Source organism: Zosterops lateralis (assembly GCF_965231275.1).
Source record: "Zosterops lateralis genome assembly, chromosome: 7".
Classification (NCBI taxonomy): Eukaryota; Metazoa; Chordata; class Aves; order Passeriformes; family Zosteropidae; genus Zosterops; species Zosterops lateralis.
Genome location: NC_139767.1, coordinates 19389363 through 19414702, shown reverse-complemented (window position 1 = coordinate 19414702; position 25340 = coordinate 19389363). Strand labels below are relative to the sequence as shown.

General features: G+C 38.5%; 2 protein-coding genes across 2 annotated transcripts in view; one reads left to right on the top strand and one right to left on the bottom strand.

Moving 5' to 3' along the window:
* On the top strand, nt 1-6433 carry G6PC2 (glucose-6-phosphatase catalytic subunit 2; the record flags this gene model as incomplete). The annotated part of the gene is made up of 5 exons (XM_083865333.1): nt 1-218; nt 545-654; nt 3711-3822; nt 4618-4733; nt 5922-6433. The coding sequence occupies 5 exons, from the start codon at nt 1-3 to the stop codon at nt 6431-6433; spliced, it is 1068 nt and encodes a 355-aa protein (XP_083721459.1).
* A 3809-nt stretch (nt 6434-10242) lies between these two features.
* The window catches only part of ABCB11 (ATP binding cassette subfamily B member 11), a 42170-nt gene continuing 27072 nt past the window's right edge, over nt 10243-25340 (bottom strand). Inside the window, 11 exon segments of the mRNA XM_083865332.1 lie at nt 10243-12208; nt 12746-12892; nt 13610-13816; nt 14430-14627; nt 15387-15543; nt 15653-15894; nt 17692-17895; nt 19647-19808; nt 19908-20012; nt 25055-25089; nt 25092-25212. Coding sequence (XP_083721458.1) covers nt 12008-12208; nt 12746-12892; nt 13610-13816; nt 14430-14627; nt 15387-15543; nt 15653-15894; nt 17692-17895; nt 19647-19808; nt 19908-20012; nt 25055-25089; nt 25092-25212 — 1779 coding nt within the window. The 3' untranslated portion in view covers nt 10243-12007.

Below are 25340 nucleotides of genomic sequence, written 5' to 3'. Positions count from 1 at the left end.
ATGGATCTCCTTCACAGCAATGGAGTGCTTATCATTCAGCATTTGCAGAGGGACTACAGGGCTTACCAGGATTTCCTTAATTTTATGTCACATGTTGGTGATCCCCGGAATATATTTTCAATTTATTTTCCTCTTTGGTTTCAGCTCAACCAAGTGGTTGGTACTAAAATGATATGGGTGGCAGTCATTGGTGATTGGTTCAACCTCATATTTAAATGGTAAGAAGTTGGATTTGTTTTAAAATTTGGTATTTTTAATAATAGTTACTATATGTACATCAAGTTTAGAAAACTTTCTGTTAATAATGTACTAATAGATTTTCCCTGGTAATTATAAAATAAGAATTCACAATGAAGATATTTAAGATATGTTTGAAATAGCATTGTAATAAGATGAGAAGAACCTGTAGAACTATTATAGAATAGCTTTGGAAATATAGCTCTTCATAATTTTTTTAAGATTACTTGTCATGCTTTGCTGAGGCCTTCTTATGTAAAAATCTTTTTACTGAATTTCTGATTAATTTTATTTTATTTTTTGTCAGGATTTTATTTGGCCACCGCCCTTACTGGTGGGTGCAAGAAACAATGATTTATCCTAACCAGTCAAGCCCATGCCTTGAACAGTTTCCCATAACATGCGAAACTGGACCAGGTAAGAAATGTTGGACATTTCCTTGGTTTGATAGGGATAGCAACTTCATGCGGGAGAGAATGGGGCTTAGGAAGGTCTTGTATGATACACAAAGCTCAGAGCTCATGTATAAAATAGTACAAAAAAACTAGTAGAGGAAAAGGAAGAAATAAAATAGGTAGGTATTTGCTGTATGACAAGAATATTTCCTTAATTGCTTTTAAAAGATGCAAGGGAGAGGGACTTGCTTTAAAAATAACTACTACTAGAATGAACTGGTGTATTGAAAAGAAATTTTCACAAAAACTTGTGAGATACATTGTTTAATGTGTTCCAAGACAGAGCCAGGGGCTGTTGAGTTTGAGGGCTTGTTCACTGTTGCAAGAAATATTCAAACCCCAAAAACTAAGTAGGTGGTTCAGTGTAAATAACAAGAATCTCAGCAACCGATTACACAATCTATCACAAGTGGAAAAGAACCAGAACCAGACACTGGCACTGAATGTGTGTGTAGGAGTATGTGTACAAATATATGGGGAAAAATTATTTTTGAAATGTGCATTTCACATTTTATGTCTCATTATCTTCTCTGTGGAAATCAAATTAAACACTGATGAAGCTAAATGAACTTGTAGCAACTCTAATATGTGCAATAAGATGAACTTGCTTTGAGCTAACTGAATTTAGTTTAATTTGTTATGCAAGAAAATACTGACTATGGAAATGCTGTGCTTTGCATCTTGTCGATACCACTGAAAGCTTTTAAGAGTTTGCAAAGCGGCATTTTGGTAACAATAACCTGCATTACATCTCATTGTAATTGCGAACAGGGAGCTTAAGCCCTTCTATGAGGCAGGGTTTAATAATGCCTGGTCTTTATGTGATCTGCAGTCTCTTTCAAGTTAATGCATTTGGGACCTAACACAAAGTATTAGAAGTCCTTCAGATCTTATCAAAAGCCTTCAGAACTGAGCCCATTCAGTGCTATGTAGATCCGAGCCCTGGCTCAGGAGACAGTCAGTGTGTTTCATTTTGATTCATTGAACCAGAAGGCATTTCTTCTTGTTACTGTCTTTCTGAAAGGTCATTCCTATTTCTGTCCAGTGCGTACAACTGTTATATTGATCCCTTCTTTGCACCTTTAATGACCACATTTTTTCCCACCTCCAGACTTACTCTGGGCCATTAAGACTGTGACTGACCTGTTTGTCATTAGCAAGAGGAGGTGCAGTCAGCACAGCTTTACATGCACACAATCACTGTGTGAGCTTACATGGTACTTCACATACTTTTTAAATAGCAATTTATATTGAAAGATTAGAGAAGCAGCCACAGACAAGAGAAAAGCAGATGCAAATACTGCTAGGATAGCCTGAACCCCAAACTCCATGTCTCAGCAAAAGCTGAGGGAACTGTTCATATGACTACATGGCAAACAGTTTAGGATATTGATTTGGTTTGTACTTATGGAATTAACTGAACTAAAACCTTGCAGCCATTTTTGGGGGGGATATTTGTGAAACTTTAAGAACATAAACCTTAAGGTGGAATTTATGCTGTTTCGAGTAAGTAATTTGCAGATGAGCTATGAAGTATTATTCCTAGATGACATTTTCCTCGATGACAACAAAGAGAAGCTTTTCCCCTGCTGACATACAATGTTCCTGTTTCCTCATCAGTGACATTTGTTCCATTGTGAGGTTCAGGAGTGCACATCTGTTAGGAAATTAATAAAAGAGCTGGTAGAGTGACTCTAAATGCACTGCCAAGCAGAATAGCAAAAATTAATGCAGGGAGTCAGAAATCATTGTGCTTGTTCTGCCTAGCAAAATTTCCACTTTGCTACTTCACTGAAATATTCTTTTACTCTACACACTACTAGATAGTGCTGGTTCATAACACATTCTTGAGCCAAAATTATTTCTTCTGACAGTGAAATAAACCTGTCCCTTCTCTTTTGTCCCCACAGAAGCCAAGATTTAAAGGTCTCAGATTTACAGATTACAATGATCTAATTTTCTCTTTCCCCATTTTAATTTGTTGAATGTAAATCTGAATGCAAACATGAGAAAGGAAGTGACAAAGTCATTTTAGGAATCACTTCCCTTGCATCATGTCAGCATACCTTGTTTTTTGGTGATTTTCACAGTTGTAGGAACTTCCCTATGGCTTCATATGGCTTCCACTAAAATTAAAATTTCACTTTTTAAATTAAAACAAATTACACATATATTATTATAACCTGGACTAAAAAGAAATCACTGTTCTCTATATGAGAGAGTGTTCCCTGTTACAGACTACTGTAGGTAGACTACTGTGTACTGTACCTATGGGTACAGCACTTAGAGCATCATTTCATGTGCCCGTTTCATTGACAATCTGCTTTTAATCTGGTTGGTATAATACAGCACCTTAAGATTTATAAAATTAATCAAAGTAAAGCATAAAGACACAGTTTTTCTGTGCTTCAGATAAGTTTCTAAAATTATAACAAAACTACCCAAACTGTTAATTACCTGGATTATAATACTGCTAATGAGACACAGCTCACAATCATTAACACCATGGTAATTGCAGAAGCAGATAAAAGTCTGGAAGGCCTATCTCAAGTTATACCGGTACTTTAGTTTAGAATGCTACAAAGAGCTAAATTGCTGTTGCTCCTGTTAATTATGGGGAGACTTATTCAAAACTTTTCTTACGCGATCCTCATACATAACTTCTACATTCTGTGCTACAGCTCTAAGACAGCCCTAGATGCTTTTTAAAATTTTTAAATCCAAGTAATGGGAAAATACTATATTTTCCTATCAAGATTCCATCTCACACCAATATAAAATGATTAAGCTGTTACCTTTTTGATTTCAGACAAGTATTATGGGTTCCCTATAGATGAACCTTCTGAAAAACTCATATGGCACAAATTAACTTTTGTGAAGCAGTTCACATTCATTCAGCCTTTGTTAGCCATTTCCCTTTTAAATTATTAGGTGCCTAACTACCAGTAGACATTTTCTGTATGACAGATGTCACTGTCTTCATTCTTGAGTTGAATATTTCCTTTTTGTTTTTACTAGGAAGCCCATCTGGCCATGCCATGGGATCATCCTGCGTCTGGTATGTAATGGTCACAGCAGCACTTAGCTACACAGTTAGATGGAAAGATAAATCAGCTGTTACCCTCCACAGGTCAGTGTCTTTCCATGATTCCAATATATTCAGATATTTCTTTATATACATATTATGTTTTTAATGGACTTAATTTAAACAACTATTCACAGTTTGGTCTATTTTGTAAAAAAAAACAACAACCCTTTATTATGATCTACTTCAGCTGAAGAAAAAGTGTAAGAGGCTTTATCTGCTTGTATAGGCTGGTATTTATCAACTTACAGACATTGCATACAGTATCTCTGAATCAGTCCTAAATCTTAAGTGCTGGAAATTTTTAATTCTATGATTGTCACTATGTATTGGATTTTATTGATTAGTACATAAATTTACTGCTTTGATGGTCATCTTTTGCCCATTTTAAAGCAGATGCACATAAATTTGACAAAATTCGCTGTAATGTGTTGCTCAGCTCTGTCAGAAAGTCCTGCAGTTGCTTTGTTCTTTCTAAGGCTGACAAGGTTGTTTGCACACAGTGCAGATTTTATCATGAAATAATTGAGCTTTTACATATATGACTCCATGATGAGAGATATGTTTAAGGTGTTAGTCCTAATTTAATCTGCCATTGGTGACTTTCTTCACTTAAACCACAGAGGTATCCTGGACCTGAAACTTCTGAGATCTGTTCCTGTAACCACTCTTGATAATGTTTTAGTACTGGCTTCTAGTTTTGAATCATCTGGTTCTAAACTGCTCTACTTAGTAAACCTCTGCTGGTGAATGCATGAGCCTTATGTGATGGGGCTTGGGGGAAATAAGTAGATGAAATATCTTGTCTCAATTTTTAAACATCTTCCTTTTCCCTCTTAGACTAACATGGTCATTCCTCTGGAGTATTTTTTGGATTATCCAGATCAGTGTGTGCATCTCAAGAGTATTCATAGCTACACATTTCCCTCATCAAGTTGTTCTTGGAGTATTTGCTGGTAATGCTGCTATTTTTTTCTTTTCTTTCTAACCTATATGCAAATTTTTTTAAAAAAATTAGAGAAGACAAGAAATTTTTAGTAGTTGGACTCATCTTGCAGCTCCAGTGGTGCTCTCCACTCTCTGGAAAATCAGGGATTTGATAGTAGTATGAAGGTAAAATTTGTGAGGTAGAATGTACCTGCTGCCTATGTAATTCACAATGAAGGGAGTGAGCCCTTGCCCACCTGTGAGTTGATGCTGCCTGTATTGTGTCCACACTCCCTCAGACTATCTCTGACTGCTTTGCACTGGCTGCATCTGATCTTTGTGCTGCCTGCATGGAAGAGAACAGAGAGGAAGTTGTTCCTACCTGGCTCTGACCTTTCCTTTCAGGAAGAAGTCATTTGGGTCACTTCAAATGGTGTCCAGGTTACCAAATAGCACGTGTGGAATGTGAACAAACACAGAGACCTGGGCCAGAATAGAAAAAAAAGTAAATAGCAGGACTAATTCCCTTGGGTGATTTAAGATGATAAAGTACATTTTTCAGAGTCGTTTAAGCATATTATAAATTGGTATTCAGAGAGTACAAACTATGAGCAGTATCTCTGGTGTCTATCTGATTATAAGGAGAGTGACCAATGTGTTGAGCAGGGGCTTCCTGCTCATGTTCTCTTTCATGGATGCAGTACAGCCTGGGCAGCGCTGGCTAACAGCTTTCCCTCTTCACTACCACGATAAAATGAGTACAAGAGAAGATAAGTGTGTTCTGTCTTTTTCTTCAACACTCAAAGCCTGTGTGGGAACTGGTGTTGAATTCTGCATTGCTGGAGCCAGTCTTTGAGTGAGGGGCTCTTTTGGAAAAGGAATATTCGAGTTTACATCTAATGTTTGATAGGTTGTCATCTGGGAGGTGCAGTCAGGCCTTTAAGGTATGCCTCATATCAAAACCATGTAGTGCTTGGTATTTTTTTTTTTTCCAAAGTGGCAGTTTTGAGTGGGAGGAAAGGTTTTCTAATGTACTACAAGTGGTAAATTGTGTGTGTGTGTGTATATGTGTGTATGTGTATATATATATAGACACGCACATAGGTGTTTATTACATAGATATATTCTTCTGTCTTCAAAAGTCAAATTCTACAGGGACATTGTAGAACAGGCTTCTTCAAAGTACAACACTGTAACACTGAGTTTCTAATCCGCAGGCATTCTTGTGGCAGAAGCATTTGAGCATACCTCTGCTATTCAGACAGCAAGCTTGAGAATGTACATCAAGACAAACCTGTTTCTTTTCATCTTTGCCCTTGGCTTTTATCTATCCCTCAAGCTTCTCGATATTGACTTGCTATGGTCAGTTCCAAAGGCCAAGAAATGGTGTGCAAACCCAGACTGGATAAACATTGACACAACTCCATTTGCTGGACTGGTGAGGAACTTAGGTGCACTCTTTGGTTTAGGTCTTGGAATTAATTCTGAAATGTTCATCACGAGCTGCAAAGGTAAAAATAGCTGCAAGATAAGTTTCCGCATATTGTGTATAGCTGCTTCTTTAGCCACACTGCAGCTGTATAATTTTGTTAAGATACCTACTCATACTGAGTATTTGTTCTACATTCTCTCTTTTTGTAAGAGTGCAGCTATGCCTCTGACTGTAGTTGCCTTGGTTCCATACTGTGTCCACTCGTTAATGAGGACAACTGAAAAGAAACTTAATTAGGTAAAGTTTCAAAATGGTTAGCAATGTGGGGATGGATGTGAACTGTTGAAGAACCCTCTGCAAAGGCAGTTTTGCTAATTCTTTTAAACCAAGGGGATGCCACTGCATCTTTGATGTACTCCTGGTAAGTAACCAGAACATCCAGAATCAGTACACTCAAGAATGACTTTGACAGCTCAGAAATATTAGCTGCTGATTTTATTCCTAGAAATATTGCAAGCGCACTGCAGTATGGTTAGAAATGGCCCAACACTCTGGGTCATAACCAAGTTTTAAAGTATAATCAACCGTCTTTATTTAGCTATATGGTGGTTTTTTTAGTTCTGTCCATCTCTAGCTAGATAATGCTTCAGGCACCAGTTGTACATAGTGGTGCTCAATATTTCATTTTTTTATATATAGATACTGTGTGTTAAACTGCTACATAATGGTGTGACAGTATCACACTACCTACGACTGTATGGCTGTACCCAGGCACTGTGAAAAAGGCCAGCATAGTTATAAGCAAGGCTTTAGATTTAATTTATTGAGCTTCCTGAGCAAACCAGCTTCTGATTAAGTCAGATGAGAAAAAAAAAGTTTATTTCCATTGGACTCTGTAGAATATATTTTTGCATTACTGTGTGGTTTTTGTAATTTTTACTTTTTGAAAGTGGTCACATGAATCATGAATGATACAGATCACAACTTTGATAGGGAAAATGCATAAATATGATGTAGAAAATCTTTGGGTTCTGTATATCTACACAGAGCAACAAATGAAAAAAATTGTCAATAATGAAATTGTCTCAGTATATGACCTCAAGAATATTGTTCATGCTCCTGTATTGCAAAGGTAATTCTCTGCTAATTTTCTCAGATCAACAGTCACAAGCCTGAATCACTGTTAGTAGTTGTGTAAATCATGAAAATATGGTTGCTGTCACTTAAAGTTTATATTCTTGTCAGGTTTACTAAGCACATAAGTAACTAATATGTTGAATATGTGTTTGCTATGTAAAGTGGATGTTTTAAGTAGGCAAAGGGGGGTACTTTCCATTTTATTCATTATTTGGCATCTATTATTGTATATCCCCCTTCAGTGCACAATCTTTAAGCAACATTTTGCTGATACCATCCCATAACACTCAATATATAAGCTATATATATATATATAGCCTTAGTATGCAAGGCTGAAATATGGGTAATGAGGCTGCATATCTGAAAGCAATAAGGGTTACAAGATGTAAACATGATATTGCTTCTAGACTTCCAATTAGGTAGGAGATAATTGAAAGAATCTTATTTAATTGGGTAAATAAGGTGAATAATTTGGTGTTGGCCTTTGGGAATGAACAAGATACAAATTATGGAAGCAAATCTGAAACAGGCATCCATCTTTAATTAAGAGCCTAGTAACACTACCATGACTTAAGAAAACTAGTCATCTGTTTTAACAGTCTGATTTGTGCATCTCCTGATATCTTCTCTAATGGTTCTCTGAACTTCTTTCCCACAGCAGCTGACCTGAAACCACTCTTTTCTATAATTGTGACTCCTTAAGCAAAATTACTAAGTTAATGGGACTATACACAAACAATGAAGAACAAAGACAGCTATGAGAAAGATTTCAGCTGTGTTCAAGTTGCTGTGTGCTTTGTTATTCCCTACCAGTGAGATGACCTACAGAGGCATTGCAGAACAGTAGAAGGTTGATTGAGTTGCTGTTCTGGTCCTGGCTCCTCCTAGCCACCAGTAGGGGGATTCTTTGTCCAAGGTTCTCACAGCAGCATTTGGATTTAGTAGCAATTTTAAGCTGGGAGTTATGGGTAGAGATCACATTTCTAGGCTTGTAATCATGTGTGAGAGTCGTGTTTCCCAATACTGACAACAAATCTTGGTGCTTCTGTTGGGGTAGACACAACCTAGAATAACTGGCATTCTGCAGTATTCTTCTAAGCTCTGTACAGACACATAGGAACATATGGGCTCTCATTCACTTTCTTGGAGTGTCCTATTAATTCATTGTGTAATTTCAGTGCTTCAGGGAAAAGGACACAGAAGATCTTCCTGCCTGAACCACCTCTGAATTTTTCTTCAACTATTAAAATATATCTAAATCAAAGCATGGTGGGAAACCTGAATAAATTTAGTGTAATTTTACTAGTAACTTCAGAAATTAACTGATGAATAATGCAATGCCTATAAGACACTTTCTGAGCAGCTGAATGTGTTGTGGTATGGAGATTTGTGTAACTACTTGAAGAATTTCCAAGAGGGCTCCCAAATCTTCAAACACAATTAGACTTTTCCAGAGTGGTGGGATGGAAAAGTGTCAAGATATAATCTTGATATTTTGATAGAATTAGAATTGAAAAACAGGAACTGGGCATGTAGTTTTTATAGTGAAACAAACCTGCACGTCCCTTACTTGGGCTTCAGCAAATTTCTTGCAGTTGAAAACTACAGTTCAGACATTATTTAAATAGACTGCATGACCTTACTAAAAGCTCAAATTGTGAAACATTTAAGCTGTAATTTCACCAGGCCTTTGCAGCTGTTTAAATTGTTAATCTTTGGAACAGATACAGCACATATACACTTGCAGGATGAGCTAATGACAGCTTAATTTGGGCCAAAAACCTTTTGAATTCAGGTTTTCCTATGTAATAAAGAGGGTGAAAAGTGTGTGACTGATCCTCTTGCTCCCACTAGTAGGATCCCAGGAGAAATTCAACCTTTTATTCTTGACTTAGATATACCCAAATATTTCTTGACTTAGAGATGTCCATAATAGCATTGGGATAATGCCATTCCAAAAGTACTGCCACCTCTCTGCAGAAAGATTCTTATGAGCCAGGAGTTATATAAAGTGAAGCTGTCCCTTGCTGCTCATACAAACTAGCTGACAAGTTGTCATTACGTTCAGTTCACAACACTCTTGCTACTATGCAGCTTTTCTTTTTATCCTTATCATTTCCTGTTTAGCCATCCTGCTGGAAGGACTCTGGGCCAGACAAGCTGTTCCTACCCAGAGGAGTTTAGTTGGAGCAGGAGCTGTATTTGCAGAGCAGTTACTCAGGTGCTATCCCAAAACAGTATCGTGGTTATATCTGCCCAGAGGAATAGAGTGTTGGAAAACACAGCTGCCATGGACCATGCAGAGAAGCATCCAGCAGGAGACACCAAATGACACCATCTACTGTCAAGACTAATAACTCAGGTCTGGGTTGAAAGATGTAAGCAAATTACTTTGGAATGGTTTGGGAATATTGTCACCAAGCCCCACGGCTGGGACATTTTACTGGTGAGGCAGCTGCAGCAGCTAGACCAGTTCAGCTCTGCACCAAGCATTCCATCAAGGCTTGCTGCTCATGCCCAGACACACCTGCCACCTGCAAGTCAATCCCTTTGCCCAGGTACCTGAGGTTTTTTGTAATCAATTGGTTGTCAACAGCACGTAGGAACAAAGTGGCAGGAGGTGGTATCTGAGAACATGCAACTGTTTATGTACAGAGTGAGTGCCTTCTCTTGGAGTAGCACCCAACATTTTGGTCTCAGTGTTTCCTAGCTGCCTGAAAAGAGGATGATGTTACACTGAAGAGCAGCAGCACTGCCATGGAGGTTGGGCTGTGGCCCTGTGCTCCTGCAAGGAGACAGCAGACTCCTGTGCAGGCAGGGGCTGGTGTCCTTGAGTTGGCCTTCTCAGCAGCTCCGTCCTGAACAGCAAACCCTTGTCACAGACATGATACTCGCTGGCTGCTGCAAGATACTCATGTGCTTAGCTGAACGGTAAGGGAAGAAATGCTAGAGCACAAGAACCAGTAAAAAAATACAATTTATTAGTTATTTCGGGTCACAAAGGTATTGTCTTTTAGGAAAAAGAATTATGAAAAAAAGTATACATAGTCATTGTAATTTTTAATGAAGAGTAATTCTTTTTCTATGGCCTTAAATAATATTAATTAAATATCGTCTACATATGTCTGCAGGTTATCGATAGTCACTGTCAATAGTTTCAGTTCTGAGCCATCAAACTGCTTATTGCTCTGAAATGTAGAAAGGCTAAAAAGATTAAAGCAAATAATGCAGCTTTTTCTTTTACTTTTCAGTTAAGGTTTAAAATACAGACTTCCTAAGAGAAATAGCCATTTCAGTGCTGGCTGTGTGAGTTGAGTAGGGTATTTGGCAGTGATTCTATTAATGGAGTTGTATAAAAATTGAAATTGGGTTTTGCTGCCTGGAATTAAGGGATGTATCCTAATGAACATTTTACCCTTACAGCTCTATTTAAGTACTGCTACTATTGCAGTATTTTATAAGAAGTGGTGTGACTTCTTATCAAGTGAGTGGAAACCTGCCTGCCCACCTGCCAACCCAGCCTAGGTGCAGGTTTTAGGATATGGAGAATGACTTTTCCTGTTAATGCTCTGTTATTTAAAATCAATATTTAAATACTGAAACTGTAATCTATACTTTCTTTCTATCTGCTTTTCTCCAAGATCCCAGTCACTAAAGGAAACAGTCCTGTTATGCTGCAGACAATAATCAATTAACCAATAACCAATGAAATATTTCAGTGAAACTTGATCTTAAAAACTGTGACAGATATAAGATGCTCCCAAAAGAAACTCCTTCCTGACCTTTGTTATTTCTGAATATATTGTTCCTCTGTTTATCAACTGTATTTGATACAAAGAGCTAATTATGCCTATTTTTTCTACCTTCACTTATAATTGTCTTACCTTCTGAAAAAAAGAACACGTCCATCACCATTTCAATAGAAGTGGTTTAAATAACTGATGATTAACCATAGGATTTTACATTAATTTAACCAAGGCGTTTATTCCTATTCAAACACCCTTTTGACAGCTAATCAGAGTGATGAGTGTTAGCTGGAGAGTGGTGGGCTAGGAAATGATCCTCACCAGCTTCTGTTCCTTACCTTGTTTGCTTTCATTACTTTTGTGGAGCTATCTTCTTTGTAAGTACTGACTGGTGTGTTGAAGGGGCACAGCTGTGTCAGTGCTGTAAAGAAAGCCCAGCCTCCCCCAACAGCACTGCTGACGTGTATGGTACAGTGGGTGAGAGAGTGGGGCTTCTGCATGCACAGGAAGGGCCTCTGCTGTAATCGTCTGCAGACCAAACCTTAGGACAGATTTGATCCCTTCAGATGTACAGCATCATACGAAGGGTTGTTTTCACTCATTCAGCTTACCTAGAGAAAGGGCATTTTCCAGAACACCAGAGGCTTCCCCTGATTGCTAGTTGAGGCATGACAGGACTGTGCAGTCTGACTGCACGTAGTGGCAACTCCCCAGATGACCAGAAAAGATCTTTCCCAGTGATTTCAGGCTTTTGTCCCTTATCAGTGGGCTAAGCTACTTCCTGAGTGCATCAGCCTGTGCTTAGTGCCTTGCACCTGCTGGACAAGTGTGCTTGATGCAGACAGCTACAGGGGTACATTCAGGGTTCCACAGATCTTACTGTATTGTAGAGCACTCGCTCTGTGTAGCACAATGGAGCACCAACATATACATACCCACCACAAAGTATTTGCTTACAGAAATTTTTCAAATTTAGAATCACAGTAATTCAGCTAATTGGGGCTCCAGTAGTAACAAGCTTCCAGTAGGCTCCTTCCAAGGCCATCAGTTCATCATGAGTTCCCTGTTCAATGATGAGTCCTTGTGACATCACAGCGATGATATCGGCGTTCTGGATGGTGGACAAGCGGTGGGCGATGACAATGCAGGTGCGCCCTTCTCTGGCTTTGTCCAGAGCTGCCTGCACAGTCTAAAGGCAACAGACGAAGTGGCAGAATAAAAATGTGCAAATTGAACAGGGCTCAGAGCTGGAGGCACCAAATTGCTTCAGATTAATTAACTGTATTGTGCAGCACTTGTAAAAAGGATAGTGAGACTAAATTAGAGGTTCTGATATTGATGGGCTTAGCTAGGTCATGACCTCTGTTTACCAGCAGTACAAACAAGAGACAGCTAAACATAGACAGAGGTAGAAATTAAGCCTTTATTCTGCTGACATGCTAAATGTCAACTGAATGCTTGGAAATCCAGGCAATTCAGACATTTCTGGAAAAGTGCTGCCTCTTGTAGGTAATTTAAGAGCAGTTGGGGCTGGCTAATTTTTCTTACAGCTGCACTCCTGCACTTCTTGGAAAGATCATTAAAAGTGAAAATGCTGAATTCACAATGTGGAATAACATGCAATCCTGTAGTGGACTATGTTGGTATATCTATAGAACAGAAAAGGTATTGTATGTTGTAGGCCATTGTGTTAACTTTCCCTTATTGATTATCACTGCACATTTACCTTTTCACTTTCTGTGTCTAATGCAGATGTAGCTTCATCCAGTAGTAAAATTTTAGGGTCTCGTATGATGGCCCTGGCTATGGCAATGCGCTGCTTTTGCCCACGAGACAACTGGGATCCTTGAGCCCCAACATTGGTTTCATATTTCTGAAAAATATACAAAAGGAGTCTTTTATTCAGGTGTAAGTTAACACAGCAGTACGCAGCCTAAAGGAAGAGCAGGAGAAAGGCAAGAAAGCTGACTGCTGCTGACCACTTGCAGAACCCGGGAAGGCAGAAACAACGTTCAGCAGCAAATGTGTTTGGGGTGATGTTTCCAAGCTGTGCTTTGCCTGCACATGGTCCTGTGGCCCAGGCACCACAATGATGAGCCCAGAAGGAAAATGTGATAGCAAGATTTTGGCTAATTTGTCTGAGGCAAAAAGAATTCTCCCTGCCCTAGATTTTGGAGAAGAGGCTAAAAAAAGGGCTTTCTAGAAAAGTGCTTTGTTTGAGTGCCTAAATTGTATCCATACCTCATATGTTCTTTTATAGTTATATTATTTCTGTGCATTTAAGTACTTCTTAGGTGTACATAAGCACTCGAGCTTCAAATATTTTTGTCTAAGTGTCATGTTCTACTCACAAGGCAAATCTCCCACAGCTGGGAACAGGACTTATGTATTTGCCTACTGTATAAGACTTCAGTAGTAACTCACACCCAGACTCTAAGGAGCACAACAAATGGTCACAGCACTCTCTTTGCTCCCCCTGTCACAGCTGTAAAAGGACATTAAAGGTGCATGCGTGTAGCAACTTTAACTGGTTTTAGAGCAAGTCCTGCGGCAATGAACAATGAGCAGCCAAGGCCTCACAGGTACTTACATTAGGCAGGGACATGACAAAATCATGCAGCTGAGCCTTCTGGGCTGCTTCTATGACTTTTTCCATCGTCGCCTCTTTTGTATTACTGCCATATTTGATATTATCAGCAATACTGCAGTCAAATAGCACAGGCTCCTGTGACACTATTCCAATTTTTGATCTAAGAAACTGCACATTTACATTCTTAGAATCATGTCCATCTATTAACTACGAGGAAATGGGAGAAAAGAGACATTACAAAACTGCAACATCCAAATAGTTTATAGCAAAACTAAATTATTTAAACATATCATTAAAATACAAACACAACTGATTTAAAGTGATTGGTTGAATTGCTTATCTCTGACTCCTTTGTGCATGATGTGTATTTTGTGGTATGGCTTTGATCCATACCACAAAATACACTCAACCATTTCCTCAACAGAAGTCCTAGTGAACTATTTAATTGCTTAAGGTTAGGCACATGCTTTATTGCCTTCCTGACATAGTCTTCACCACAGAGATTTTTTCCAGAGAAAGAGAAATCAATCTAGATGGGTAAGTGTTTATGTTAGGAAGACATAAAAGCTTTTAAAGCTACCAGTAATTGAATAACTGGAGAGTGGACCTGAGGCATGTAGTTCTCTGATCTTGTCTGAATATGTCTAAGATAATACTTGGGAACTGTCTGAATAGTCCACATCTGTCCTTTCAAGGAGATGAAGCCTCAAACTGCGCATGTATGAGCCACCACTGCTAGTCTGCACAGTAAGGGACAGACAGAAGGCCCTTGGAGCATTGCTGAAAACCAGAGCACAGAAACCACATTTTCTTTGCTTACCACACTTCCTTTCTCAGGGTCATAGAACCGCTCCAGAAGTTGGACACTGGTGCTCTTACCACAGCCACTACTTCCAACAAATGCCAAAGTCTGTCCAGGCTTAACAGATATAGAAAGTCCTTTCAGGACCTGGATATCAGGCCGAGAAGGGTATGTGAATTTACAGTTAAGAAATTCAATGCTTCCCTTGAAATCATTCTGGTGAGAAAAAAAAAGGAGAAAAATGCCACAGTGAGCTTGAGCTCAACCCTGAATTGTAAAGCACAAGACAGCTCTTCCTCAGATCCATTTTTACATCTTTTGCTTAAAATATGACGTTTGTATTTACAAATTATCACAAGAGAAGGGAAAATGCCATACTGAAATAGCTGTCCTAGAGGTGAAGCTATTAATCATAACACTATTTCTCTGTTTACACTTCCCTGCATGGCACTGGTCAGAGGCATAAATTGGAAATGGCACTGCCTTGCAAATGGGCACATTTTCATTTTAATATAGACATTGTGTATAAAGTAATTTCAATTTTCTGGATCTGGCTTTTCAATTCACCAGAAACTGAGCATTTTCATTTTGTCTGACTCAACAATTCTTTGCTTCCTCATACACACCCCCCACCAGTTTGATGTGAATGGAAAAACCTCCATTATAAAACAGCAATAGTTAGGTTTGTCATGAACTGTAAAGCAGAAAATAAGAGCTCACTGTTCTGTGGGTCATCCAAACTAGTTCCATTGCAATTTACAGGAGTTTTACACTGACAAATTCCTAATGGCTGACTTTATACTACTTTTTCTGTCTAGTAGAGAGCTTGCTTCCAAAAGAGCAAAGACAAATAAAAATTTTACAGTCAGCATAACCTTCTTGTCATTGATCCTCATTGACTCCTAAATCATTAGTGCAACATCCATGCCTGTAGTGACCTGACTGACATCACAAAATATGCACCTCCACTCTTACCCATTTTTCCCCTTTTTCACTGTAAACACTGATTTTAGGAATCCGATCAACCAGTTGAAAAAAGCGTGCAGCTGATGTTTTGGCTTTGGCATAGTTTGGGGTATAGGAAGAAGCTCTTCCCAAAGCAGTTCCACTGGTGACAATAGCAGAGATCACCCTGTAGGGAAGGGGAACACGGTCATTCTTGGGAAGCCATCAGGAAACTGAACACCAGACTGAGTCCAGAACTTTTAGAGACCTCTTTGTGGCTCTGGGCAGGCTCTCACCTGAACACAAAGCTGTAATGGAGTCCTTCATTGTCAACAAGAAACCCCCCGTATCGATAAGAGACTGAGTTGGCAATGAACACAATGCTCTGGGCAAAGCCAAAGCAGAGTCCGTACACATGTGCTTTTTTGATTGCAGCTCTGTAGGGCATATCCAGGTGCTTCTCAAAATTGTCAATAAACATTTTCTCTTTTCCTATCCCAGCTACTGTTCTGATGTTAGAGAGAGCTTCACTGGCAATCTGGAAGAGGGAAAAAAAAAAAAAAAAGGGTAAAAGCTCCTAATTTTTACTTGGATAAGTAGATTGTGGTCTTACAAGTGCATGATTCTTTCATGAACTCAGGATACTGACGCAATGTATAAAATCATTCAGACATGATACAGACTGGCCCAAAGATCAGACAGCCTAAAGAGAACCTTTCCTACAAGCAATTACCTATTGACTTCCTCAAGAGCAATGCTCTGCCTTCTCCACTGGAGCTGTTACTGTAAGCACTCCTGGGGAATCAGGCACATGCTCTCACTTGTGACTTATTTCACATAATGTGAATAAATGTGACACCCACAAAAGGAAAGATTGTTTTAGGAACTTCTTTGGTTGCATGGATTAATTGATTAAATATGTTTATTTCAATTGTTTTGTGTTACTTTTAGCAATAGTCAGAGAAATAAATTGAATAAATTGAATCCTATTGAATTTATTAAGTTTCCTGACCTGTTCACCCTCCCTCTCTCCCTCTCTGATGTCCAAAAGGCTAATGAGATGGAACATATAAATCTTCAGTGGCACAATTTCCAAGATTTTTACCTTTTACATAGGTAAAGAGTAAGGAAATGCTTTTCTCCAGGAAAATGCTACACAGGAAATTATGAGATAACCCCCACAGGAACTTGTGTGGAACTTTTATTTATAGTAGGCTTCATATTGTAATTTATTAGCAGTCAGAATTTGGGTTTATGTCCCCAAAAAAAGTACCACAATTTCATCTACAGAAGTCAATTGATGGCTTGTTTGGTCCTAATTTCACCCTTTTAATCTCAAGTAATTTTATTAAGAAATTGTCTTAAAATGTAGTTTGCCTGGACTTTGATAGTAGATTCATAATGTAACATGTTCCTTTGGGAAGCAAGTGTGGTAGGAAAAGATCTGAATGTAGACAATCAGAAATCCAGTTTCAGAGGTTTTTATTCCTGGCCAAAATTGAGTCAATGTCTTGCATTATCATCAGTGTGAATGAGCAGATAATAAGTACTGTGAATTGTTTTGTGCAGACTTTTTCCATGTTTAGTATGGCTGATGAGCAGTCATTTTAGAAGAACTTGGTGTTTTTTAGCATTCTGAAGCAATGCTGGCAAATAAATTAGAAAATAACACCAGACACAATCAGTCATCACCAAAACTGCTGAAGCATTGAGTATCTTCTTCATCAAACCTCTGGGTTGTTCTGTTGAGTACGAGCTGTTGCCTCGACTCATTAGCGAAGTTTCTCTCCTTGCCAAGTATTTTGAATTAAGACTTTTGTAAATAATTAACTATTCTGGATGCAGACAATTGGTCAGGTCCTAATTCTTAAGATGGGAAGGGCTAAGAGCTTAATTCTTAAGCTGGTATGACCCATCAAAGGAAAAACTGTCCTCTCTAAAATCCACATACTGATTTATGGTTCAGTGCCAGATTCTCAGTGAGAGTATTTTTCGGTGAACAAGTATCACTGCTTTCTGAGAACAGCTTAATCACAGGGCATCAGCAAATGCTTGTTTAAATAAAATCCAGCAAAGGTGAGTTAGACTGCTGAGAGATCTGTGTCTACCACTTCAGTCCAATAACTTTTGCAAGGTCAGTCACATTCCATGCAGCAAGTGCTTTTGCAGTTAGGGACTTCCCAATGCTGTTTCAATGGTTTAACAAGCTGAATTATTGCAAGTTATTCACAAAGCATTGCCAGTTTCATGACATTTGAATTACCGATGGTCCCTAAAGACTGATTTTTCATCTACTCATGCCTGCAAATATAAATTAGTCTTTAAACAGCATTACCCGTCCAGTAGCTTCCAGTGCTTTCTTGTCCTGTGAGGCAAATCCTGTCAGCATTTTAGCCTGCACAGCTCCAGATAAAGCCAAAAATGGCAGGAAGCACATTATTACCAAACTCAGTTTCCAGCTGAAGTAGAAGGCAATGATCATGGCCACCCCAATGTTAGTAAAGGAATTGACAATCATTCCTATCTGTGATCCAGTTGCCTTTGAAGAAAAGAAACAGACATGATTGATTGATTTGTATTTCAAAAACAAATTAAACAAATCCTCCTATAAAACTTTAGAAAACTGTAAATTAAAATAACGTAAGGCACTAACAGCTACTGACTGCACTGGAATTTAGCCAGTCTGGATATACTGTTTCCAATAAATTGGATCAAAAGGAGGACTGCAAATGTCCAATATTCCTTTGATCCAACAAATTTTCCACTGAGAATTCAGAAGATTGTTTCTACTGATTGTGAGAAAGATAATCTAACTATTGAAATCTGTTGCCTTGGTTCCCTGGAGAATCACTTATCTGAATTCATTGTTTAGCCTCTACATTTATCCATATAGATATAAATAATCAACAGGACCATTTTATAATTTAGCTATTAACAACAAAGCCTCAGCTGTGCTAAAATCAGTAAGCAACATCACTGAAAAGGGATGAAACAAAGTGGTACTTCTGCCTATTCCTTTATTAAGGAAAGAAATTAAATACAGCTTTGAAATCATCTTTATTGAATACATTTGTCTGTTCCTTATGTACTTCAACAATGCTATTCTTTCTAATAGACTTCTTTACTCAAAAGTAATTTTCTTTCATAGCAGTAAACAGCACCCTAAATAGGAACTATATTGCTATGTATTAGAATAAAAATGTACATTTGATATCCTTGATGATTTTCAGTCAAACTCATTTGCAGGTTATGAACTTGGCAGCATAAAATGCTTAGGTAGGTCTGGTCTCCCTCACCCCCTGAAAGCTGTGGGTTGGATGGCTGTGTCTCACTGCTGTGCCTCACTGTTTTGCTTCAAACAAATTTGTCTCTTAGGAGGCTATTAAATGGTTCAGTCAGAGGTTTACAAGTTTATTTATTTCAATTAAAATATACCCCATAAGTGCCTGTGAGGTTTGCAGCAGGTTTTTCTGATTCTGTAGAAATTGCTGCTGACAGGGGTTTTAGAAACCTGTTCTCTAAAACCCCTGTTAATAGGTGTTTTTTTAAAAACTAACTTACAATTTTAAGTTAAGCTGAAACATGACAACTTTTGCAACAAAAGAAATCTGTACATCTCCTTCCTTGTTTCTAGAAAATTGTCTGCATTGCAGCCCAGCAAAATAGCGTCTGACTCACTTCTACCAGAAGGATCAGTTCAGATAGGGAACATATGTAGCTCATCATGATTTAACCCTCAGCCACTAAGGAACACAATGGATGCAGTAAGTGTTTCACTTTCCCAAACACTGAAACTGGCTGCAGGGTTCCTAGCTGGAGCACCTCCCAGTACTGCAGATAGGTTTTTCAAGTGGGTTGTCAGTTTAGATCAAAATTGCCACAATATGCACAATACCATGCTGGAAATTGGAAAACATGGTTATTAATGACAGTCACTAGCATTCTGTTTTGACATGTTTTTGAAATAAACACTTTAACATTATGGCAAAAAGCTAATTCATCTTCTGAAAAAAAAATCAAACTTCTGCACTGGGTGTTCCTTCCCATTCCATTGTTGCTTGGTATTTTATTGATTTTGAGTTCTTGTTTGTACTGTTAGGATATACTGTATACTACTATTGGTTCCATGGTGGCAGTCTGTGATGAATATAAGTAGCATAATTGGCTTACCAAGAACTGATCTACACTAATCTGGCTGGTTGCATGGTATCTCATTTCTGTGACAACATGCCAAAATAGGCCTTCAATCAATGCTTATAGTAAAAGGATCCATAAGGCACCAGGTCTTACCCCTTGGACCTGAGAGGCATCTGTTGCAAGTCTGGTAGTCAAAGCCCCGGGGCTGTTCTTCCGGTCATCAAACCAACCAATGTCTTGCCCAAGCATGGCCTGGAAACCAATTTTCCTTAACCTTCTCGTAAGCAGCTCACCAGACTTGGCAAAGGTGTATCCCTGGGGTACATGAGAATAAATAAAGACTGTGCAGAGGGAGACCCACCGAGAAAGAGTGCAAGACCAAAAATATGCATTGCTAAATTGGACTGCTATTACCTGTAGAAACTGTGTGAAAAATGAAAGAACTCCGATTAAGACAAAGAGCACACAGACACCGTTGATCTGATTTTTTTGGTTTTCTTCATCAAGAATGGAGAAGGTCTTTGAAAAGAAATAAATAGAAATGTCAGTTTTGCAGTGCATGATATTTGTTCTTGACTCCCAATTACCAAGTGCAGAAATCCATCCTGCAACCACAGCCAGAACACAGAGTTCTCCCTCACCCCCTGCAAAGGTCCAATTCCTTATTTTCCTTAAGGTGAGCCCAGATTAAAACACAATGGGTTTTACTTCTGTTAACCAACAAGTTCAATATACCCGGTGTCTGCATACACTACTCCTATTTGTGGCATATTCTTGGTTATAATTACCCAGTCATCCTCCTCTGTAAACAACGATAACCAGAGAATAGCAATGTCATAAACAGCATACCAACAAAGCAACAGTGCAGCAGCATCTTACCTCCTCTCTGCTCTGAGCCAATTGCAACTTTATTGGGCTGTACAAAATAAAGTCTATAAATAATTACACCCCAGTGTGACTCCCTGCATGACATTACAGATGCTGTAGTTGCCATAGGAAGAGTCCAAGAGGAACCCACTGTTTTCCCGAAGGAGTGTGGATACAAGCCATTAATGTACTGCTGGGCACTTCAGAAAAAGTATTAGTGCTTAAAGGGGAGCCCCTCCACCTCATTCAGTACCAATCTCTGTGGCATGTTCATTTTTTTATTGTCTGGTCTTTTTTAACACCTGCCAATGTTGTGGGCTGCTGCTGAAGAGGTGGTCCAAATTTATCCTTTAGCAATTCTTTTCAATCAGAGAAGATTGAAAGAACTATCTGAAGTTCTTTATCTGAACTATTTCTGCTGTTTCCAGATAGAGGTCAATCTCATATTTGTACTTCTCCACTAATCTTAAATTAATGCTCACTGGATTTCACAGGTAGAATTACTATAAATTGTCTAATCTCTCAAACTTATCTGCAAGGTATTTTATTATTTTATTATTATCTGTAAGATTTTATTAGTAAAAATAACTTAGGCATTCAACTTCTGCCTATATCAAAACCAGCCTAATTCTTCTAGGTGAATAATTAACAGCAGAAAGTGAAGGAGTTTTCATTTCAGCTACAAAATTACATGAAAATAACTCAAGTACTTAAAAGGTCAAGCCATGTTATTTTTTGTTTGAAATGAGCCATACCTCAGAGTAACAGAAAGGAATTAGAGCATGAATTTAAGAAAAAGAAATAGCTCTTCTCTAGTGGGAATTTCACTTCAAGTTTTTAACTTTGTACATCCCTTGGCAACAAAATAAATCCTGCAGATTCTAAAATAATAATATCATAACAGCCCTTAGTGTTTCTAGCTAAAAGCTTCCAACACCACATTGTCTTATCAGTAGCAAGTATATTACTGTCTTAGAGGAATGTTTCTTTTAAAGAAAAAAAAATCACCAGGCCTGTTTTAATCTGTCATAGTAAGAAAAAAACCATGCTATGATCTGCAGCTGCTCCTATCCCAGTAATGAAATACTTTCAGTAATTTATGTTTGATCCCAAACCTAACAGACTGCTGAGCAGATTTCATCTGTCTTTGTAAATTACGTATCTAGGAGAGATACCACTATTTTGGTTTTATTTGTTGGGTTTTTGTTTGTATTGCTTTGATTTTGTTGGGGTTTTTTTTCTGTCAGAAATATTCTAGTTAAATACTTGGACAGAATGAGACACAAGGTGCACTCATAAACTGTGTCCTATGAGAGTTGTGGATTTTAGAATTGCTGTGGATTTGTGATGGCATTCTCTGTGTCATCATGGTGTGCAATATCTAGACATGAAAGGGAAAGTGGAGTTCATAGTAGTGGTCATGCCAGAAGCAGAGATAGCATAAAACATAACCAGGGGAATAACTAACAATTCCTTACTGTGTCAGTACTCCTTCACATTGATGTCATGAAGTTGCCATGCTGTGGTACTTTTCTATATGAAAAAGGATAGGTAAGATCTCTGTTGAAATTAACAGGAATTCTAATGAGTACAACTAGTAAACAGTATGATAAACACAATATATGATGGATCATGGTAAATATGTAGTTGTGAACTGGGGTGAAAAACACTCCTCTCCAGAGAAACAGATGGCTTTTTCATAAGCATCCTGAGTATTGTCTCTGCACAGTCACCCAGAAACACTGGGATGGGCCCAAACTTAATGTTTCTTCCTTTTACACTTCAAAACTTTTCTCTCTAGTCAAACAAATAAATGTCAAACACAAGCCTGAGCACTGGAGCACTGCAAACAGATATAAAGGCTTTCCCTAGGACCCTACAGTGAGTCCCAGTAAGTATTTATGCTTGTTGTAGAGAAAATTTTGTCCATTGCTTCTATATGGCTACATGGTGGGCAATTAAGTAGGATTCCTCATTTCAATAAAGTCAAGGGCAACACAGTTTCTGATTTCAGGAGGCTGGGTCCATACCCATGCTTATGAAAGGTGGTCTGAAAAGGGAGAATGTTGTGAGCGTTTGCATTAAGATTCTATCCATATCACCCAAATTCAAAGTGGTTCCCCTGCTTTCTCTTATGCAAGAAATATATTATGAAAGGCCTTTCCAGTTCCTGTACCTAGGCTCTCCATTGCACCTAGATAAAGGCTGAGAGAACTACATCTGCCACACCCTTCAGCATTTCTGATGAAGTCTGTTATTGGTCAGCATTGGATTCCTCTTGCAAGCTATAAATTCAAGGAAGAATGGGCTTAAGAAAAGAACAGGCTGAAGTACATGCTTACACTCTCCCTAAACTGAGAGCAAAACCAATTTAAATCCTGAAGAAAGAAATGTGGATAACCATCATCAGGAAGAGATCTTGGTATTGCAGAGGACTTTCTTCCCCGCTTACAAATCTGTCCTGTAAAATTGAACCATCTCCTTCTGCAGCTATCCTAACATGGTCAGTTATGTTTTTTAATCTGTGTTCTTTATTAAAAAAATAACACTGGTCATGGCAACATGCAGCATGGACAAAAGCAGCAGGTTTATAAAAAAGAAAGATTTGTTGCTGAAGTGTCCATATTCAGATCATCTGAGTCTAAGCAGTTTTAGTGGAGACTATCTTATATCTGGAGCCTTGGACTCCAATAGCAGTAAGAGCACATCTTTCAGTTAAGTTTCACTGGAAAGGATCCATACTCTCAGACAATTCCACAGGGAGAACCAAAGCATAAGTAAAAGAAACTACTGAAATCTTTGTTCAAAAGGTACATACACAGTATTATCCAGCTCTTCACTGACTTTTTGGGTCTAATTTCTAAAAACCTTCAGGGTAGACTTAGCTAAATTTATTCTTTCACTTCATAGCTGTGGGGATTTTTCCCTCACTTCCCCAGCATATTTGTCCCAGAGTACAAGCCCACGTGTCTAACACAACAACATTGCAGATACTTGGACAGATCTGAAAGCAGATATATATTCCATCTGCCTGACTGCCTTGGCACCAGGCAGAAATATCTTAAATTTATGAATAATGAAACACAGATACTGGACTTCCCTCATGTTCATTATCACTTGCTTTTTCTTGCAGCTCTCCTTTGATAGACTGAGGCCTTCAAAAGTAGGAATTAATCTTTGGCAATGAAGGTTCTTGCAGGATGACATCAGCCCCAGACCTCCCAAGGTTTAGAAGACTCCTCTCCAAAGAAATCAAAGGTAAGATTCACTATGGAGTGATGGAGCAGTGTCTCACCTGTCCTCACTGGTGAAAGCCACAGTCCTTGACATGAGGTCTAGACACTCAAAAAGCGTTAGGAGGTGGCACACCTATGCCTAAAGGCCAAGCACATTGGACAGAAGTGCTAAGTGGATTAACAGGGCCTGGAACTCTCCTGCTCACAGGATCTTACTTGACAAATGTGAAACTGCAAGTAAATGCGATTCAAAGTCCTAAGCACCTTCCCAGAGAGAAATGTCTAAGCCAAAATAATACCCCCAAAAAACCAAACAACAAAAGGTCATATTTTCTTTTGCTAGATTGCTGGCACTGCTCTTAGAATTCTTTTCTACCAGAAATGCTGGGTCATTCATTCACCTTTTCCTGTCTGTAAGGCTTTTGACCTGCAGTATCTGTCTACCTTTTAGGGCATATATTTTTGCATTGATGTGTACCTACCATGACCTATACAAGTGAGTGGGAAGCACGTTTTATCCTACATCAGACGTGTACCAAAACCACAAAAACCACAATGGCATTCCCATTTTGTTCAGAGTGAATGTCTTGTTACTTTACTTAATAAGACACAGCATGACCAGATGGGTTTTCTCTAGCCTAATTCTTGAAATTTAGGCCATTTTCCTAGGCACCAGTCAGAACATCACTGAATATCTTCAGTCAGCCCTCCAGTTCTACACCAACTTGGCAAGCATTTCCCCAGAAAGCTTTTACACAAAAGGAGAAGCATCCTTTTTCTATCACCACAAGTTTTTGAAGAAATAAACACTCATGGCTGAACTTGACAAGTTTCAAGAGAGGCGGTGGATTTTGATAATATTGTATCTTTTAGTGAATGTTAATGTTTAAAGCATATTGCTACTTCCTGCTTCCAAACCTGTTGATGGAAGCCTACTCTTTGCTGGTGGCTGTGTACAATTATCTACCTCTCCCTGAGCATTCCGCAGGGAGCAGGCAGGAAAAAGGTGCCTGAAATATGTAAACAAAAAAGTGAAGTATATCTGATCCAAAGCTTTCTCGAAGGGTTGCCAAGTGTGTACAATAAAATTCTGCAGAGGATGACCTTTGCATGTGTCTCTCTCCACTGTACCCCATGTGAGGTATATTTTGTCTCATCTAAAAATAAACTGTATGCAAGTATAAAAACCCATTCCCAAGATTCCTGGAAAATGAACAAAAGAGATAATTAAGAATACATGACAAATGCTGATAAGCTTACCCCTTCAAAGAGCTCTAATGATTGCTTGATGACAGTGATAAAAATATCTCTACTGAATAATTGTTTATAGGCAAGAAGTTAACTGCATTTACTTGATGAGATCTGAAGATTTGCCAGAGCATGTCAAGTTGTGCATCATATATTAATTCTCCTCTGTTTCAGAGCTAAAATACACTTTAAAATGTTACCATAACTTACCCCAAGAATCTGACTGAATAACAAAGCATAGAGTGACTGACGGCTCCATTCACAGCTGCTGCCAGAGATCCAAGCACCAAGTATGGCCATTCAGAGGCATTGTATTTCAAAATTCTGGTAAATGGTACAGGCTTGGCATCTTCCTCCTCAACAGATTCCTAAAAAACAGGTTGGATTTCTGAAGTAAATGTATTCCATCAGTAATGCTCTCCCTTTGACAGTGAGATAAAATAGTTAGCCTAATTTGTTCAACTAGTGGCCCAAACAGCTGCTCTAACTTTGGACA